Genomic DNA, 18,115 nt, shown 5'->3' with positions numbered 1-18,115 from the left:
TGTCGAACACTCAAATCGATGGAGGGTCCAAAATCCACTCTAAAACCTTCGGCGAGACACCCATCATGCTTCGCTTGATGGGAGTGGGCGCAGATGCAGGTGGCACTGCTCGATTCTGTCCATCTCGACTGGCTTGCTCTGTGTGCGGAGCACTGCACCACACTTCTCTACATGAAGAACAGAAACGAGCGGGGCCACCTGTATCTGCGCCTATTCCTATCAAGCGAAGCAAAGAGAGTGGAAATTCAACCAATGATCTGAAGTCAACGACTCCTCCATCCACCAATATGTGACTAGCCATCCTGCCAACAGCGATGCTGCAAATTGGAAGCGATCGTGGAAGAACCATCTCTGCTCGAGTAATGCTAGATTCGTGCTCTGAAATATCAATGACTTCGATTTCTTTCATTCACCGTGTCAGTGCTTTGGCAGAACGTGTAGACATGAGCATCAGTGGTGTTGGCGGAGAATTCATCGATCGCTCGCAATTCAAATCACGTCTACAGATACATCTTCCCGACTTGGACAGCCCCGTTGATTTTGAAGTATACTGCATAAAACGCCTCGGTCTGAGTACGCCAACTACTCAGATCCCTCAGAATGTTCGAGAGCTTTGGCGTCCCTTGCAATTGGCAGATGAACATTTCGATACACCAGGTCCTGTGGATATACTTATTGGGGCAAACCTTCTCCCGACCTTAATGCGGTCCGGGGTCCTGCGGAAAGACACGACAATGGCACAAAACACCGCAGTCGGATGGATCATTTCGGGCTGCATCGCTCAACCGACGACGTCGACCACTACTCGACTCTGCCTTACACAAGCTGGTGTCGAACCTCATTGGTATCAACAACTATTTCAACTTATTCAGCGATTTTGGGAAATTGAGAACGTGCCCCATGTCGTAAGACAGTCGCCAGATGACAAGATTTGTGAAACTATCTTCAGTCAGCATCGACGTGACGCTCAAGGGCGTTACATTGTACCACTGCCTGTTCGGACAAACCTCCTTCATCTGCTCGGCGAAAGCTTACTCGGTGCTCTGGCTTCACTAACTGCGCTTCTCCGACGAATGAAAAGAGATTCAGCACTGGCTCGAGCCTGCATAAATTTTATGAACGAGTATTTAAGATGTGGCCACATGAGAGAGCTACCTGAGGAAGAAATACATCAAACTGACTCACCGATATACTACATACCCTTTCATGGGATTTGGCAGAGAGGAGATCTCGAACAGAAGCTGCGCGTAGTATTCAATGCGTCACGGTCTACGTCTAGTGGGTACAGTTTGAATGACGTTCTGTACACCGGCCCTAAACTCCAGACCACCTTGTGGCGCGTGTTAGTTATATGGCGTATTTATCAAATCGCCTTTAGTACTGACGCTCAAATGATGTACCGTCAAATACGCATAGCAAAGGAGCACTTAAACTTACAACGAATTGTTTGGAGCCCTCACGAGGATTTACCTGTCAAGCATTATCAGCTCCTCACCGTCACTTATGGCACGTCATGCGCGCCCTACCTCGCTCTTAGGGTGATGAAACAATTATGTGACGACGAAAAGGAGGGTCGTGAGGATGCAGCGAGAGCTTTACTCCACGAGAGGTACATCGACGACATTTTCTCTGGTGCCGATAATATTCCAGATGCCCTGCGATTGCGAGACCAAATGATCCAACTCGCCCAAGCAGGAGGCTTTCCCCTTCGCAAGTGGGTTGCCAACACTCCCGAGCTTCTACAAGATCTGCCTCCGGAAATGTGTTTGCGTCCATCATGGGTTCGCATCGGTGAAGACGGACCTGTAAATGAGCTGGGAATTCACTGGGATCCTCAGGCTGACAACTTTCGTTTGGCTCCACCACAACTCGCGCCTGTGCAACGCACAAAACGCGAGATACTTGCCGCGGTCGCAAGCATCTTTGATCCATGTGGATGGCTTGCACCCGTCACTTTATTGGCCAAAATGTTGATGCAGGATCTGTGGCGGGCTGGTCTGGATTGGGATCAACCGTTGCCGGCGTCAATGTCAAGGCGCTGGGACAGTTTCAAAGAGAACTTGGGACGGATTTCGGAAGTCAGTATTCCTCGTTGGTTAAAGACCTCACCTGGGCATGCTGTAGAACTGCACGCCTTCTCTGACGCCAGTCGCCGCGCAATGGCTGCAGCTGTAAACATTAGAATTTCTCAAGATCAATCTGTTCATACTGCATTGTCAATAGCCAAGACCAAACTGGCTTCCGAAATCCGTCCCAAGTTTCCTTTGAAACTGTCCCAGCGCCTTGACATTGACGCCGGCAACGGTTGATCCCAATTCAGACCAGCTGGTCCTTCGAGCCGGATTCGCAGCGGCGGCCCGTGCTCACAGCTCAGTAGCAGCGGCAGAAAATCCAACAAACCGCCCGCCTCGTTCCGTGAACAAAAGTAGATGTCCAAATGCCGCCCGCCAAAGCCAGACTCGTTTAGCGGTGAGAACCATTTGGCCTAGCAGGATCGGCGAGTGGGATGAGAGCCAACTCAACGATAGGTCTGACGTATTCGTCAGTAGCAGCACGAACGGTCACGGTGCGGACGTTCCCATCAGGTCCCGGATGAACTTGAATTACGCGTCCCAAAGGCCATCTGTCATTGACACGTAACAAACTCGGATCCAAGATGAAAACTAGATCCCCGACCTTTAAGTTGGGGCGCTGACGCAACCATCTGTGGCGTTGTTGTAACATGTTTAAATACTCTCCGCTCCATCTTTTCCACAACTCGTCCCGCATTGCTTTTACGAGCTTCTAGTGAGTCAAGTGGTCTAGGTTGCTGTAATCTGCAGAAACTTCGGGTATTGACCCAAGGTGTCTTCCAACTAGCAGATGGCCAGCTGTTAAAACTTCTAGATCACCGAGATCGCTAGAGAGCGGAGAGAGAGGCCGGCGATTCAGTACGGCTTCAATACCGATAAGCAACGTGGAAAACTCTTCATATGTCAAATTTCTTGGGCCGGCAACTCGTTCGAGATGTCTCTTGAAGGACTTAACGCCAGCTTCCCACAGCCCTCCGAAGTGAGAAGCAGCAGGGGGAATAAATTTCCAAGTGATACCTTCAGTGGCGAGAGCGTCTGCAACCTGATCCCAATTGAGAGAGCGGAGAGCTTGTTTCATCTCACGGTCCGCACGATGAAAGTGCGCGGCGTTGTCGCTCCAAATTTCTTCAGGTTTGCCACGTCGCTTGGTAAATCGCTCCAATGCCGCTTGAAGGCTTTCTGTTGCGAGGTCACCAACGAGTTCCAAGTGCACTCCTTTTGACCAAAGGCACACAAATACGGCAACATATCCTTAGGTTGCACGACAACCGCGACCTTTGGCCGCAAGAACTTTCAATGGGCCTGCACAGTCAACACCGGTGTAAGCGAAGGGATCACTCGGAATGACGCGCTCTGGAGGCAGGGGAGCCATAACTTGTTCCAATGGGCGGGGAGAAGAGCGGATGCAGATCACGCAATTTTGGATGAAAGTCCGAATTTTTCTTTTACCACCGATGATCCACGCTCGACGGACGACTTGGACGTATGTTGATCGAAAGCCCCCGTGAAGTGATTTCTCGTGCGCCCAGTTGATGATCAGCCAAGCCAGATGATCAGTGCCAGACAATATTGGTGGGTGACGTTCATCGTAGGATAGTGGGGAGTGCTGCAAGCGTCCACCTACGCGAAGAATGCCCTTGGAATCAACGTGAGCGGCTAATCCTCGTAGCACGCTGTGATTGGGATGATTGTTCCCGCTCCGAAGACTCGCAATTTCAGAAGCAAAGTATTGGCTTTGACTGAGTTGAACGCATGCGAGGAAGGCTTCGTGAAGCTCAACGGCAGTCATGGGCCCCAGAACAACGGCAGTGGGCGTGCGTTGAAGCCGAATTCGTATCCAACGACGTAATCTCACTAGGAATCGCAGCAGAGTCAGTAGCCTTGAAAATTTGTTCACGAAAGATGGATTCAAGTTCAGATTCTCGCAAACGACGGTAGCATGGCTGGTCACTGCTTCTGGAGTAGGATGTGACGGGATCTCTTTCCAAGTAGACGGATTTGAGAGCCAGGTGGGTCCGTCAAACCATGAACGTTCGTGCAAGAGTTGAGTCAATTCAGCTCCTCGTGTGGCGACGTCTACTGGATTTAATTCGCTGAATACATGTCTCCAAGCGGCGCGGGGAAACGTTTCTTGTATCTGATTTACGTAGTTGTCCACCAGCGAATTGCCGACAGGCTTGTCCGAGCAAATCCAATGAAGGGCGATTTTAGAGTCGGTCCAAGCGTAGCAATTGTCACTGGGAATCTTCAAGTCTTTGGCTACAGTTCTTAGTAATTTCACAGCTATTAGAGCTGCTCTTAATTCCAGTCGTGGAATAGTCATTCGAGGCTCGGTTTGTTCCTTAGGACGCAAGCTTTTGATTGAAGCCAGTTTGGTCTTGGCTATTAACAATGCAGTATGAACGGATTGATCTTGAGAAATTCTAATGTTTACAGCTGCAGCCATTGCGCGGCGACTGGCGTCAGAGAAGGCGTGCAGTTCTACAGCATGCCCAGGTGAGGTCTTTAACCAACGAGGAATACTGACTTCCGAAATCCGTCCCAAGTTCTCTTTGAAACTGTCCCAGCGCCTTGACATTGACGCCGGCAACGGTTGATCCCAATCCAGACCAGCCCGCCACAGATCCTGCATCAACATTTTGGCCAATAAAGTGACGGGTGCAAGCCATCCACATGGATCAAAGATGCTTGCGACCGCGGCAAGTATCTCGCGTTTTGTGCGTTGCACAGGCGCGAGTTGTGGTGGAGCCAAACGAAAGTTGTCAGCCTGAGGATCCCAGTGAATTCCCAGCTCATTTACAGGTCCGTCTTCACCGATGCGAACCCATGATGGACGCAAACACATTTCCGGAGGCAGATCTTGTAGAAGCTCGGGAGTGTTGGCAACCCACTTGCGAAGGGGAAAGCCTCCTGCTTGGGCGAGTTGGATCATTTGGTCTCGCAATCGCAGGGCATCTGGAATATTATCGGCACCAGAGAAAATGTCGTCGATGTACCTCTCGTGGAGTAAAGCTCTCGCTGCATCCTCACGACCCTCCTTTTCGTCGTCACATAATTGTTTCATCACCCTAAGAGCGAGGTAGGGCGCGCATGACGTGCCATAAGTGACGGTGAGGAGCTGATAATGCTTGACAGGTAAATCCTCGTGAGGGCTCCAAACAATTCGTTGTAAGTTTAAGTGCTCCTTTGCTATGCGTATTTGACGGTACATCATTTGAGCGTCAGTACTAAAGGCGATTTGATAAATACGCCATATAACTAACACGCGCCACAAGGTGGTCTGGAGTTTAGGGCCGGTGTACAGAACGTCATTCAAACTGTACCCACTAGACGTAGACCGTGACGCATTGAATACTACGCGCAGCTTCTGTTCGAGATCTCCTCTCTGCCAAATCCCATGAAAGGGTATGTAGTATATCGGTGAGTCAGTTTGATGTATTTCTTCCTCAGGTAGCTCTCTCATGTGGCCACATCTTAAATACTCGTTCATAAAATTTATGCAGGCTCGAGCCAGTGCTGAATCTCTTTTCATTCGTCGGAGAAGCGCAGTTAGTGAAGCCAGAGCACCGAGTAAGCTTTCGCCGAGCAGATGAAGGAGGTTTGTCCGAACAGGCAGTGGTACAATGTAACGCCCTTGAGCGTCACGTCGATGCTGACTGAAGATAGTTTCACAAATCTTGTCATCTGGCGACTGTCTTACGACATGGGGCACGTTCTCAATTTCCCAAAATCGCTGAATAAGTTGAAATAGTTGTTGATACCAATGAGGTTCGACACCAGCTTGTGTAAGGCAGAGTCGAGTAGTGGTCGACGTCGTCGGTTGAGCGATGCAGCCCGAAATGATCCATCCGACTGCGGTGTTTTGTGCCATTGTCGTGTCTTTCCGCAGGACCCCGGACCGCATTAAGGTCGGGAGAAGGTTTGCCCCAATAAGTATATCCACAGGACCTGGTGTATCGAAATGTTCATCTGCCAATTGCAAGGGACGCCAAAGCTCTCGAACATTCTGAGGGATCTGAGTAGTTGGCGTACTCAGACCGAGGCGTTTTATGCAGTATACTTCAAAATCAACGGGGCTGTCCAAGTCGGGAAGATGTATCTGTAGACGTGATTTGAATTGCGAGCGATCGATGAATTCTCCGCCAACACCACTGATGCTCATGTCTACACGTTCTGCCAAAGCACTGACACGGTGAATGAAAGAAATCGAAGTCATTGATATTTCAGAGCACGAATCTAGCATTACTCGAGCAGAGATGGTTCTTCCACGATCGCTTCCAATTTGCAGCATCGCTGTTGGCAGGATGGCTAGTCACATATTGGTGGATGGAGGAGTCGTTGACTTCAGATCATTGGTTGAATTTCCACTCTCTTTGCTTCGCTTGATAGGAATAGGCGCAGATACAGGTGGCCCCGCTCGTTTCTGTTCTTCATGTAGAGAAGTGTGGTGCAGTGCTCCGCACACAGAGCAAGCCAGTCGAGATGGACAGAATCGAGCAGTGCCACCTGCATCTGCGCCCACTCCCATCAAGCGAAGCATGATGGGTGTCTCGCCGAAGGTTTTAGAGTGGATTTTGGACCCTCCATCGATTTGAGTGTTCGACATCGACTGTTCAGGAAGTTGATCAGTGTGGTGTAGGTCGGCATTCTTGTTCTATGATCAACGGTAGCTGTATCTAATCTTTCCAGTTCTTCTTGCCACTTGCCGCGTGTTTCTGGATCTAGACGATTGGCTGCGATCGAAATGAACCAATCATCCCAATGAGAGACTGGACGGCCTAGAGCTTCTAGTTGTTTTCTATGGCGCTCGAGAGAATCACATAGATGCTGAAGATCACTGGAGTTTTCATTGGTGAGCTTACGTAGGTCTTGTATGGAGTTGAGATGATCATACACCAATAGCCTCGGGTGCTCGTATCGAGTAGTCAGCAATTCCCAGGCTGCAGCGTAGTTCGTTCCAGTGACTGGGAAACTGTATACGGCTTGTTTGGCCTCTCCTTCAACATGATTGCGTAAGTAAAATAATCGCTGCACGTCGCTGAGTTGGTCGTCTTCATGAACAATGGCGAAAAATGCGTCGCGGAATGCTTCCCAGTCTTCTCTGCGTCCGGAAAACGTAGGTATGTTCATCGGTGCTAAACGGCTATTATTAGACCTTGAGTGCTGGGAGCATAGTGTTACCTCTCCTGGGGCGACTGGGGTTCTAGACGAAGTTGCAGTCAGCTGATCGCGAAGGTTGTAGAGTTTTGATTGCGACTCAATGTAGAGGTTCTCGATTTCTGCGTAGATTGCGTCGCCGTTGTAGCCATCTGCTGCGTTCGCACCTGCCTCGATCAATGCGAGATGGTTGCCTTGGAAATCTGCCCAATAGGCGTTCAGCATTTCAAATTGCACCTGCACCTGTCCTAGGCTCCATTGATCATTTGGCGTATTTATCACAAATTGAGTGAAGTTGCGAATTACTGTAAGCAGCGCCTGCTGAGCGGCAAGAAGATTGTTGTTTTCCATGGTTTGCTCTGAAATCAAGAAACGGAGGGACATCGTAGGTTCACAAATCTTTAGCTTGAAGTAGGCACTGGTCGCCGCATTGTATTCATGTCTCTATTTGATGCAGTAGCAGTCGAAAGTGTAGTTTCGTCGCCTGAGTAGAAGAAAGGAAGGGGAGGGAGAGAAGTAGACGCGGCACGCCGTGTATCCAACATGGCGGCGTCCATGGACAGTGAGGTGTGCAAACTCAGAATGACGCGGCTGTAAAATTCTTACACCAAATGAAGGATTATCGTTGCGATTTTGAAGGAACAACCATTTACGGTTCACTTTGCCAGGCATTGGACGCCTTTATCAAACCTTGTCACGTTTTCAGCACCTTGAGCTAGATAGCATTGACAGCTATAAAGCGAGCATCGATCTCGAACTCATGCATGAGCGAGAGGGAGAGAGAGATATAGATAGACAGCACTTGGTGTTACATTCTTTTGTTTTAGTTGCCTTCAGCTTTATTGCAGTTTAAGTATGTCCCTTTACCAATTCGTAGTGTTCAGCGTACACGTATTCGATCTCGAACTAGTACAATATAGAGAGTACATTAGTGAGAGAAACAAGCATGGCGTTTGCTCCGTTTTTTTTTTTTTTTCTTGCTCCAAATTCGATATGACGGCCAGTGCTACCGTATAAATGCCTTTGTCTCTCTTTTCACATATGAGTTGTGCTTACGTGGATAAGATTCCTATCTAAGGGTGTTTATTTAGCAATTATCCGGCTCGAAGGACCATGAATAAACTACGATGTCGGCTAGGCGAATAAATGAAAATCTAATGTATACAGCTGCAGCCATTGCACGGCGACTGGCGTCAGAGAAGGCGTGCAGTTCTACAGCATGCCCAGGTGAGGTTTTTAACCAACGAGGAATACTGACTCCCGAAATCCGTCCCAAGTTCTCTTTGAAACTGTCCCAGCGCCTTGACATTGACGCCGGTAACGAAGGACCCTATTTTCATAGATCCCTCTCACCTTCAATTGAAATTGGAAGAATATGACCTTCTAAAAATATTACACCATTTAACCCTTATGATATTCCTCTATTAAATACAATTATTTTAGTTTCTTCAGGGGCAACAATTACATGAGCCCACCATAGATTGATAAATAATATTAGAAAAGAAACACTAAAAAGAATATCATTAACAATCATTCCAGGTATTACTTTCTCAATATTACAATGATACGAATATTTAGAAGCACCATTCACAATAGCAGATTCAGTTTATGGATCAACTTTCTCTATTGCTACAGGATTCCACGGAATTCATGTCTTAATTGGTACAACATTCAATATAATTAACTTATTTCGAGTATATTTAAATCATTATTCTAATTTACATCACTTTGGGTTTGAAGCAGCAGCATGATACTGACATTTCGTAGATGTAATTTGACTTTTCCTTAATATTTCTATTTACTGATGAAGAACATACTAATATATTTATATAATATAACTTAAGTATAATTGATTTCCAATCAATAAGTCTAACAAAATTTAATATAAATAATTAAATTGATATTTAATACCTTAATAATAATTATAATAATTACTATTATTATATTAACTATTTCAATAATCTTATCAAAAAAAACATTTTATGAGTTAGAAAAAAATTCACCATTTGAATGTGGATTTGATCCAAAAGGATACCCACGTATATCATTTTCTATTCGTTTTTTTTTAATTGCAGTTTTTTTTTTAATTTTCGATGTAGAAGTAACATTAATATTACCAATAATTATAACCTTAACAATTTCAAATATAAAAATTTGACTATTTATGGTATCATACTTTATTTTAATTTCATTATTAGGATTATATTATGAATGAAAATTTGGGGCACTAAACTGAATTTAAACCTACAAAGTTGAAATAAAATTTATATTCAGTTTCGGCCTGAAATTATAGTTATTTAATCATAACTCTACTTTATAGGATAATAGTTAAATATAACATTTGATCTGCATTCAAAAATTATTAATATTAATTAATTCATCTTAAATAATTCATATTAAAATTAATTGAAGCCAAAAAGAGGCTTATTATTGTTAATAATAAAAATGAATAGAAATTCCAATTAAATAGAAATATAAAATAAAAAAGCTTCTAACTTTTTATTAAATGATGAAAATTCATTTATATTTCTGATTTATATAGTTTATAAAAACATTACATTTTCATTGTAAAAATAAATTATTTAATTTTATAAATTAAATGTTTAAAGATTTAAATAAATCATCATATTATCTTCAATAATATACTTTGAATTTTAAGCTATTTAAACATTTATAATATACAGAAATAATAAAAAAATAAAAAAGCAAATAATAAAAATAAATTTAAAACATTATTAAAATAAAAAATTAATAAATCTATAAATATATAAAAATTTTTCATAAAAAGTATAATTATTCTTCTTTTATAAAATTCTAATCAATTTTGATCAAAATTTAATTTTAATTCTTTATTTATAAATATAATATTTTTAATTAAACCATAAGTAGAAATAACAGGTAAAAACCATATTGTTCTGAAAAATAACTTTAAAAAATAAAACTTTAACTTAAACATTTTAACATTTAAATAATAAACAAAAAATCCAAATAATATACCTAAAAAAATAATTAAAATTGGTAAAATTTTTATATAAAAAGGCAAAATAATGACATATCTATAAGGAAAAATTAATCAACTAAATATAGAACCTCCTAAAATTACTATCAATATCATAAAATATATTGAATTATTTATATAAACATCATAATCATTTAAATAATTTAATCTAATTATATTATACCAACCTAATATAGAAAAATAAATCAAACGAAAAGTATAAGAAACAGTTAAAATAGTTGAAATAAAAAAAATAAATATAATAAATATATTATAATTGAATATTAAAACTATTTCTAAAATTATATCCTTAGAATAAAATCCAGCTAAAAAATGAAATCCACATAAAGATAAATTAGAAAAATGAAAACAAATAGAAGTAAATGGTATTTGATTAAATATTGAACCTAACAAACGAATATCCTGAAAATTATTTAATCCATGAATAAACACTCCTGAACATATAAATAATAATGCTTTAAAAAATGCATGTATTAAAAGATGATAAAAAGCCAAAAACTTAAATCCTAAAAATAAAATTCTTATTATTAAACCTAATTGGCTTAAAGTTGATAGAGCAATTATTTTTTTTAAATCAAATTCAAAATTTGCATTTAATCCAGACATAAATATAGTTAATCTAGATAATAATAAAAATATAATAATAAAGTTCTCTCTATTAAATAAATTTTCAAATCGAATTAATAAATAAACCCCCGCCGTTACTAAAGTAGAAGAATGAACTAATAAAGATACAGGGGTAGGAGCGGCTATTGCTGCAGGGAGTCAAGAAGAAAAAGGAATTTGAGCACTTTTAGTAAATGAAGCAATCAAAATTATTAAAGTAATTACTATTATAAAAGAATTATATTTTAAGACATCTATATAAAAATAAAAATTTCAACCTCCAAAATTTATTATTCAAGAAATTGATAATAATGAAAAAATATCACTAATACGATTAGAAATAACAGTTAATATACCAGCATTAAAAGACTTAACATTTTGATAATAAATTACTAAACAATAACAAATCAAACCTAACCCATCCCAACCTAATAAAATACTCATTAAATTTGGACTAATAATTATTAATATCATTGATACAACAAATAAAATTACCAGTATAATAAATCGATTCAAATTTAAATCATTTATTATATAAGAATTTCTATATAAAATTACCAAAGAAGAAATAAATAAAACTGTTCTTATAAAAATTAATGATATCCAATCAAATAAAAATGTTATTACTACGCAAGAAGAATTAATTTCAATTAAATTATACTAAACAAAATAAACTAAATCATATAATAAAAAATAAATACTTAATATAAATAAAACTGATCTGATAAAAAAAATTATAATAAAGCTAAATAAACAAATATTTAATATAAAAATAATTTAAAAACTAAATTTAATTTTCTTTGACACCACAAATCAATATTTTAAATAAACTATTTAAATTAATTTATATTCAAACAATAAAAGATTCTCTGTTTAAAATAATTAAATTTAAAGGAATTCAATGTAATATTAATAAAATATACTCACGAACATTACCTTGAGAAAATGAATGAAAAAAATAATTTATTTTACCATGTTGAGTAAAAGAATATAAATATAATGTATAACAAGCTCTAAAAAAAGATAAAAAAATGATTAATAAAAAAATTATTTTACTTCATATAATTAATCTATTGATTAATATAATTTCACCTATTAAATTTAAAGAAGGAGGAGCTGCTATATTTGAAAAACATAATAAAAATCATCATAAACATATTGTAGGCATATAATTTATTAAACCTTTATTAATAAATAATCTTCGACTTCTTAAACGTTCATAAATAATATTTACTAAACAAAATAAACCTGAAGAACATAAACCATGAGAAATTATCAACAAATAAGAACCATAAATTCCCCATCTTATTAAAGTTAATAAACCAGATAATATTATTATTATATGAGCAATTGAAGAATAAGCAATTAAAGACTTTAAATCAACTTGAAATATTCTAATTAAACTAATATAAATTCCTCCTTTTATTCTCAAAACAATCAAATAAACGTTTAAAAAAATACCTATATTAATTAAATATATATAAACTCGTAATAAACCATACCCCCCTAACTTCAATATAATAGCAGCTAAAATCATTGACCCACAAACAGGGGCTTCTACATGAGCTTTAGGCAACCATAAATGTATTAAAAAAATAGGTAATTTTACTAAAAAAGCAAAAATTAAAAATACAAATAAATAAAAAGAATAAACTTGAAATAAATTTTCTACAGAAAAAATTTAATTTAAATTTTTAAATTCAAAAAATTAATGAATAATTCTTAATAATAAAGGTAAAGAAGCAAATAAAGTATCAAATAATAAATGAATACCTGCTTGAACCCGATCCAATTGATTACCTCAACCTAAAATTAAACAAAAAGTAGGAATTAAACTACATTCAAAAAAAAGATAAAATAAAAATAAATTATTTACAGTAAACGTCAAAAATAAAAATAAAATTAAAAAAAATATCAATAAAATAAAATAATTTGAATAAATTTTTAATTCATAAATAAAATATCTTGATATAATTATTTTTTTTTTTTTTTTTTTTTTTTTTCCGAGGAGTTGCGGAATCCAAGTTACGGATTCGCGCCAGTCATACGGGCTAGCGCGGATGTGGGACTCCAGGGTGGCCTACCCACTAAACCGCCACCTCCTGTGCAACGCTCCCAGCCAGGAACTATGGTGATATTACTTCTAGCTGGGAGCTCTGTCGGAGTGTGTCTCGTCAGTCTGTCCGTCCGTCCGTCCCGTGCCGGCAGTCCGTCAGTTGCGTTACGTCAGGCAGCCGTCCGCGTTCTTACGTCGTAGGATTGTCTCTGTGTAGGTAGCAACAAGTTGCCACCTTTCTGTACTATGGAGCATCACCCCGACAACGTTGTCGGGAGTGATGCCTCCCACGACCGTCTTCAGTCTGTATCTTAGTTCTGTCCAGCGGCCACATTCGAAGAACGTGTGTTCCGCGTCGTCTCGTTCGTGTCCGCAGTACGTACAGTTGGGCGTCCGTACTCGGTTCAGGTTGTGTAGGTAGCGTCTGAAGTAGCCGTGGCCCGTCAGAAGCTGGGTGACGTAAAAATTCACATCCCCAAACCCCCTCTGGATCCACGGTCTCAGGTCCTTAATGAGTCGTCTCGTCCAGTTTCCCGTTGTTTCTTCCGTCCACCGTTCCTGCCACGTCTGTATCGTCGCGTCTCTTTCCGTCGTTGCCGCGTCCCGTCGGGTCACGTCCGCGTCTCTTCCGTAGACCCTCTTGCGCTCGAACGCGAGAAGGTCTATGGGAATCACGCCTGCCACCACCAGAACGGCCTGTGCTGAGACCGTCCGATAGGAACAAGCGATCCTCAACGCGCTTCGTCTCTGTACCGTCGTCATTGCGTGACAGTATTTTTTAGTCTTCAGGAAGTCTGCCCAGATCTCCGCACCGTAGAGGAGGATCGAGTTCACCGTCGACATCAGAAGTCTCCGTTTCCCTGGTCTCGGTCCGTTCGTATTTGCCATCAGGCGGCTTAGGGATGCTATCCTTTCAGCCGCCTTCTGAGCCGTTCGTCGTATGTGAGGCCAGAAGGTCATCTTCGTATCCAGGGTCACCCCCAGGTACTTGACTTCCCCTCTGGTCTCGATCTCGTCCGTCCCGACCGTCATGCGTAATGTTGTCGGTATCCGTCTCCTGGTAAGAAGCACCAGTTCTGTCTTTTCCGTCGCGAGTTGCAGTCCGTGGTCAGTCATCCACCGTCCAACTCGTCTCATTGTCTGATTCAGTGCGTATTGTGCCAGATTTAGAGTTCGTTCGACTATCACTGCCGCCACGTCGTCAGCGTAAGCGACCAGGCGAACGCCGAGTGGAAGCTCCAGTCTGAGCAGGCTGTCGTATATCCCGTTCCAAAAGTCGGGTCCTAGTATGGAACCTTGAGCGACCCCCGCGGTAATCTGTCGCGTCACTTGGCCTTCGGTCGTTTCGTACGTCAGTCGTCTGTTCCGAAGGTAGTCTTCAACAACTCGGAGCAGGTGAAGCGGGACCCCGAAGTCGCCTCTCAGCGACCCTAGGATATCCACCCACCTGGCCGAGTTGAAGGCGTTCTTAACGTCCAGTGTCACCAGCAGCGCGACGGGTCGCACAGCGTGGCAATGTCTGTCTGTCGACCGGAAGGAGTCAACCACCTCTTGGATCGCTCCAATTGTTGATCGACCCCTCCGGAAGCCGAACTGCTGGTCAGAGAGGCCTCCGCCGTCCCGTATCGCGTCCGTAAGTCGTGGTCGCAGAAGCTGTTCGTACAGTTTACCTGTCGTGTCCAGTAAGCTCAGCGGCCGGTAGGCCGACGGCGTGCTGGGGTCACCCTTACCCTTTGGGATAAGGACCAACCTCGCCACCTTCCACCGTTCGCTGAATGTCCCTGTCGTAAGGCACGTGTTGTAGAGGTCGAGAAGTATCTCCGGCCTCAGGCTCGCCATCAGCCGAAGAACCTCCGCCGGTACCCCGTCCGGTCCTGGCGCCTTACCCCTCTTCATTGCTTTGGTCGCTCCGACGAGCTCCTCGGCGGTGAAGACGGGGGGTGCCGCCGTCTCGTCGTCGTTCGTCGCGTCCGTACGCGTCGGGTGCGTCGGGAACAGTCCGTCGACGATCCGTCGTGCGGTTTCAGCATCCTTGAGTTCTGGCGGGATCCGGGCCCCCAGCCTACCGGTCACAATCTTGTAACCGGCACCCCAGGGGTCGCGGTCCACCTCCTCGCAGAGCTTCTTCCAGCATCGCGTCTTGCTGTCTCTGATGGCGTACGTCAGTCGTTTCCGTTCAGTCTTGTACTCGGCCTGAAGGGTTTCCCTTTCGGGTCTCCCTCCAGCCCTCGTAACCCGTCGTCGTTTTGCCAGGCAACTCTTCCGCAGCTCGGCTATCTCGTCCGTCCACCAGTATTGTGGTGGTCTGTTACGTCCGTACCGTCGTTTTGGCATTGTGCTGTCGCACAGCCGCGTCGTCAGTTTGGCCGTCTCGTCCGCTAGTCTTTCCGCCCTTTGCCGGCCAGTCAGCTCTGGGGGACGTCGGTAGTTGGGGCCGGCGCTGCCGCCAGCTCCACCGAGAACTTCAGTACGTCGAGTTTGTCTACGTTCCACCGCGGGGGGTGCCGTGTCCTCGTCCGTGTCGTTCTTGTCTCTCCTGCCACTTCGAAGGCGATGTACTGATGATCGCTGGCCGTGTAGCCCTCGAGCACCCGCCACCGCCCTATCCGTGGCAGAGTTCTGTCCGTCGTCATCGTTACGTCCGGGATGAAGTCTCCAAATCCCGGCCGTCTGTACGTTGGTACATCTCCTGTGTTTGCCACTACTAGGTCCAGCCTTGCGGCCATCTCCAGCAGCAGCCGTCCGCGTCTGTTCGTTGCCGTCATGCCCCACTCGACCGCCCTCGCGTTGAGGTCCCCCGCGACCACGAGGTCCCCGGGCAGGTCCCTGAGTCCGTCCTCGAGGAGCGCAACCTTCGCCCGGAACTCCGCCGCAGCGCAGTTTGGGGTCAGGTAGACGCTGACGTAAGTGACAGCGCCCACCCTAGCCCAGACGTAGTCGTCCCCGACGCCACGAGCGGTTATCCGGGCTCGGGCAGCGCCCCTCACCCAGATAGCCGCTGTCTTAGTCTCGTTCGTTATCCAATCCTGCGTTTGTCGCACCCTGTACGGCTCGCACAGGATCAGAATGTCGGCGTCGTGTTCGTCTGCTATCTGTGGTAGTAGCATGTCTGCTGTCCTACTACGGTTCAGGTTGCCCTGAACCATCCTGTCCGTCTTCCGGCCTGCTTCTTGCACTCCTCCAGCGCAACCCGGTACACCGCGCACCTCCCGGAGCCCGCGAGATGCGCCGCATCGCCGTGTCCCGCCTTGGCGCACAGTGGGCAGGCCGGTCTGTTTTTACAGTCCGTGGCGTAATGTCCTGTCTCGCCACATTTCCTGCAGCACTTCGTCCGGTCTGTATTTTTACATTTCGTCTTCGTGTGCCCGTATCCCAGGCACTTATGGCATTTCGTCACCGTCAGTCGTGGTTGGACGCTGCAAGCTACCCATCCAATCCCGATCCGTCCCCGGCCAAGCAGCGCTCTGGCTTCCTGCGACTCTAGGTCGCATACGGCCATGAACTGCTCCGCCCGGTTCGGACCGAAGATGTGGACCCCAAAGTCCGCGTCTCGTCCCGTCTCTCGTCGCAGTGCCTGTATCACGTCGTTTCCGGTCGTGACACAGTCAAGATCCATGATCTCCAGTTGAACCCTGGAGGTCCCGGTCCTGACGTAGCCTGCGTCGCCGACCGCGTCCTGCAGGACGCGTCGGAAGTCGTCTCGTCCGTTGGCGTCTGTCTTTATCTTCAGAAGACACAGACCATTCTTCGTCTTCCTGAGAGTCGTCACTTTGACGTGACTCTTCGCAGGGTCGACCGTGGTCCGTATCTTCCTCACGATGTCGGAGTACGTCGTGTCGTTCCCGGGTTTGACGAGCACCGCCGTCCCCCAGTGTTTGGGAGCCGCTCTGCGCACCTCAGCCCCGGCCGTCGTGTCCGTCGTCGCGTTCGTCCCTTCCGTCCGCGTCTTCCGTTTCTTTTTTTCCTTTCTTGTCCTTGTCACTGTCTGCCAGTCAGCGACCGGTTCCGCAGCCGTTGCCCTCTTCTGAGAGGATTCCGGGGTGGTTCCAGTCGCCTCCCGTTTCCGTTTCGTCCGCGGAGTGTTTTGTGTCCGTTGTTCAGTCTCAACGTCCGTCTCCGTCGTCTCGTTGTCCGTCTTGTGGTCCTTCGGGGCTGCTTTAGCGCGCCTGTTAAGCGCAACGTCGGCAGCCTCGAGAATAGTCTTGATGCCCAGTTTGACGGACATACTCATGTTTTTTTGGATGGCCGCTGCCTCGGCCATCCTTGTCGCCGTACTGTGAATCAGTAACAATACGTCCGTCAGGTCCATATCGTCCGTGATTCGTGTCTTTGTGCCGATCGTGGATACAGCGGAGGCGCAACTCGCTCCGCTGCCCGTGCTCGACACGCTGTCCGTCCTGTCTCGTCGTTGGAGTCCCAGTGTCGTCCTGTCCGCTGTTCCAGTTTTCGTGTCCGCTGTCTTTGTTGCCGTCTTTGTCACCTGGTCTTTGCACAATTTGCGGCTCTCAGAATCCATACCGCTGCCATGAGCCACCGGGGCTTTCACCCGATCGGAACCCAGGGTGGATTTCCCCTGTGCTGGGGCTACCACCTGAGGTATATCGTTGTTTACCTTGTGCATCTCCATAGAGTTCCTAAGTGCTACGGGTCTCTCGGGGGCGCGACTCCCCGTACCACGCCGGAACATAGCACGGCCCCTGAGGTCGCCTCGGGGGCCTTCCGTCGGACTTGTGCCGACTTCCGTCCCCTCCGACTTACTAGAAAACCCCGGGGTCGTCACTTCCCGAGCGGACCAGGTTTTTACGCCCAATCCGCCTCCTGAGGCCGCCTCGGGGGCCATCCATTGGGCCTGTGCCAACTTCAGTCCCCCTTGACTTACTCGATGTACGCGGGGTCGTCACGTCCCGAACGAGGGATTTAACCCCCCCGCCACCTGCGGTATTGATATAATTATTAATGCCCCAATTCATAAAGTTAATAAAACTAAACCAAAAGATAAATTATCACACCCCAAAAAAATATTTATACCCTCAAATTCAAATCTATGATTTCCAGAAAATATAAAAAGAAATCTTAAAAAAAATAAATCAAACTGAAAAAATCAAAAATTATTTTTAGAAACTATAATGAAAAACAATAAATAAAAATAAAACTTTATCATTAAAAAATATTTAAAACTTGAAAATAATCATTACCATGTAAACG

General features: G+C 44.5%; 5 protein-coding genes across 5 annotated transcripts; 2 read left to right on the top strand and 3 right to left on the bottom strand.

Annotated features, from left to right (window-relative positions):
* Positions 1 to 443: 443 nt before the first annotated feature.
* On the top strand, positions 444 to 2,309 carry LOC138191305 (uncharacterized). Its single transcript, XM_069137950.1, has one exon. The coding sequence runs from the start codon at positions 444 to 446 to the stop codon at positions 2,307 to 2,309; it is 1,866 nt and encodes a 621-aa protein (XP_068994051.1).
* A 475-nt stretch (positions 2,310 to 2,784) lies between these two features.
* LOC138191304 (uncharacterized) lies at positions 2,785 to 6,234 on the bottom strand. The gene is made up of 2 exons (XM_069137949.1): positions 3,522 to 6,234; positions 2,785 to 3,287 (listed from the first exon to the last, which is right to left on the bottom strand). Exons 1-2 carry the CDS (start codon positions 6,232 to 6,234, stop codon positions 2,785 to 2,787), a joined length of 3,216 nt encoding a protein of 1,071 aa, XP_068994050.1.
* A 2,122-nt stretch (positions 6,235 to 8,356) lies between these two features.
* LOC138191303 (cytochrome c oxidase subunit 3-like) lies at positions 8,357 to 9,053 on the top strand. Its single transcript, XM_069137948.1, is given in 1 exon segment — positions 8,357 to 9,053. A coding segment is annotated over 1 exon segment (678 nt). The 3' UTR covers positions 9,035 to 9,053.
* An 845-nt stretch (positions 9,054 to 9,898) lies between these two features.
* LOC124223675 (uncharacterized) lies at positions 9,899 to 15,244 on the bottom strand. The gene is given in 3 exon segments (XM_069137947.1): positions 9,899 to 11,577; positions 11,711 to 12,905; positions 13,080 to 15,244. Coding segments are annotated over 3 exon segments (4,890 nt in total). The 3' UTR covers positions 9,899 to 10,047.
* A 71-nt stretch (positions 15,245 to 15,315) lies between these two features.
* On the bottom strand, positions 15,316 to 16,017 carry LOC138191302 (uncharacterized). Its single transcript, XM_069137946.1, has one exon. The coding sequence runs from the start codon at positions 16,015 to 16,017 to the stop codon at positions 15,316 to 15,318; it is 702 nt and encodes a 233-aa protein (XP_068994047.1).
* Positions 16,018 to 18,115: the final 2,098 nt, after the last annotated feature.

The sequence above is a fragment of the Neodiprion pinetum genome, chromosome 7 (genome assembly GCF_021155775.2).
Source record: "Neodiprion pinetum isolate iyNeoPine1 chromosome 7, iyNeoPine1.2, whole genome shotgun sequence".
In the NCBI taxonomy this organism is placed as follows: Eukaryota; Metazoa; Arthropoda; class Insecta; order Hymenoptera; family Diprionidae; genus Neodiprion; species Neodiprion pinetum.
The sequence above is the reverse complement of the archived record's forward strand: the minus strand, read 5'-3'. Positions and strand labels throughout refer to the sequence as shown.

Bases quoted from the DNA above. Each gene is read 5' to 3' on its own strand.
- LOC138191304 (XM_069137949.1), bottom strand. From the start codon at position 6,234: ATGAGCATCAGTGGTGTTGGCGGAGAATTCATCGATCGCTCGCAATTC. The intron at 3,288-3,521 runs GTAAAAGAAAAA...TTTGGTCAAAAG, and splicing joins TCGAGCGTGGATCATCGGTG to GAGTGCACTTGGAACTCGTT.
- LOC138191305 (XM_069137950.1), top strand. From the start codon at position 444: ATGAGCATCAGTGGTGTTGGCGGAGAATTCATCGATCGCTCGCAATTC.
- LOC138191302 (XM_069137946.1), bottom strand. From the start codon at position 16,017: ATGCTACTACCACAGATAGCAGACGAACACGACGCCGACATTCTGATC.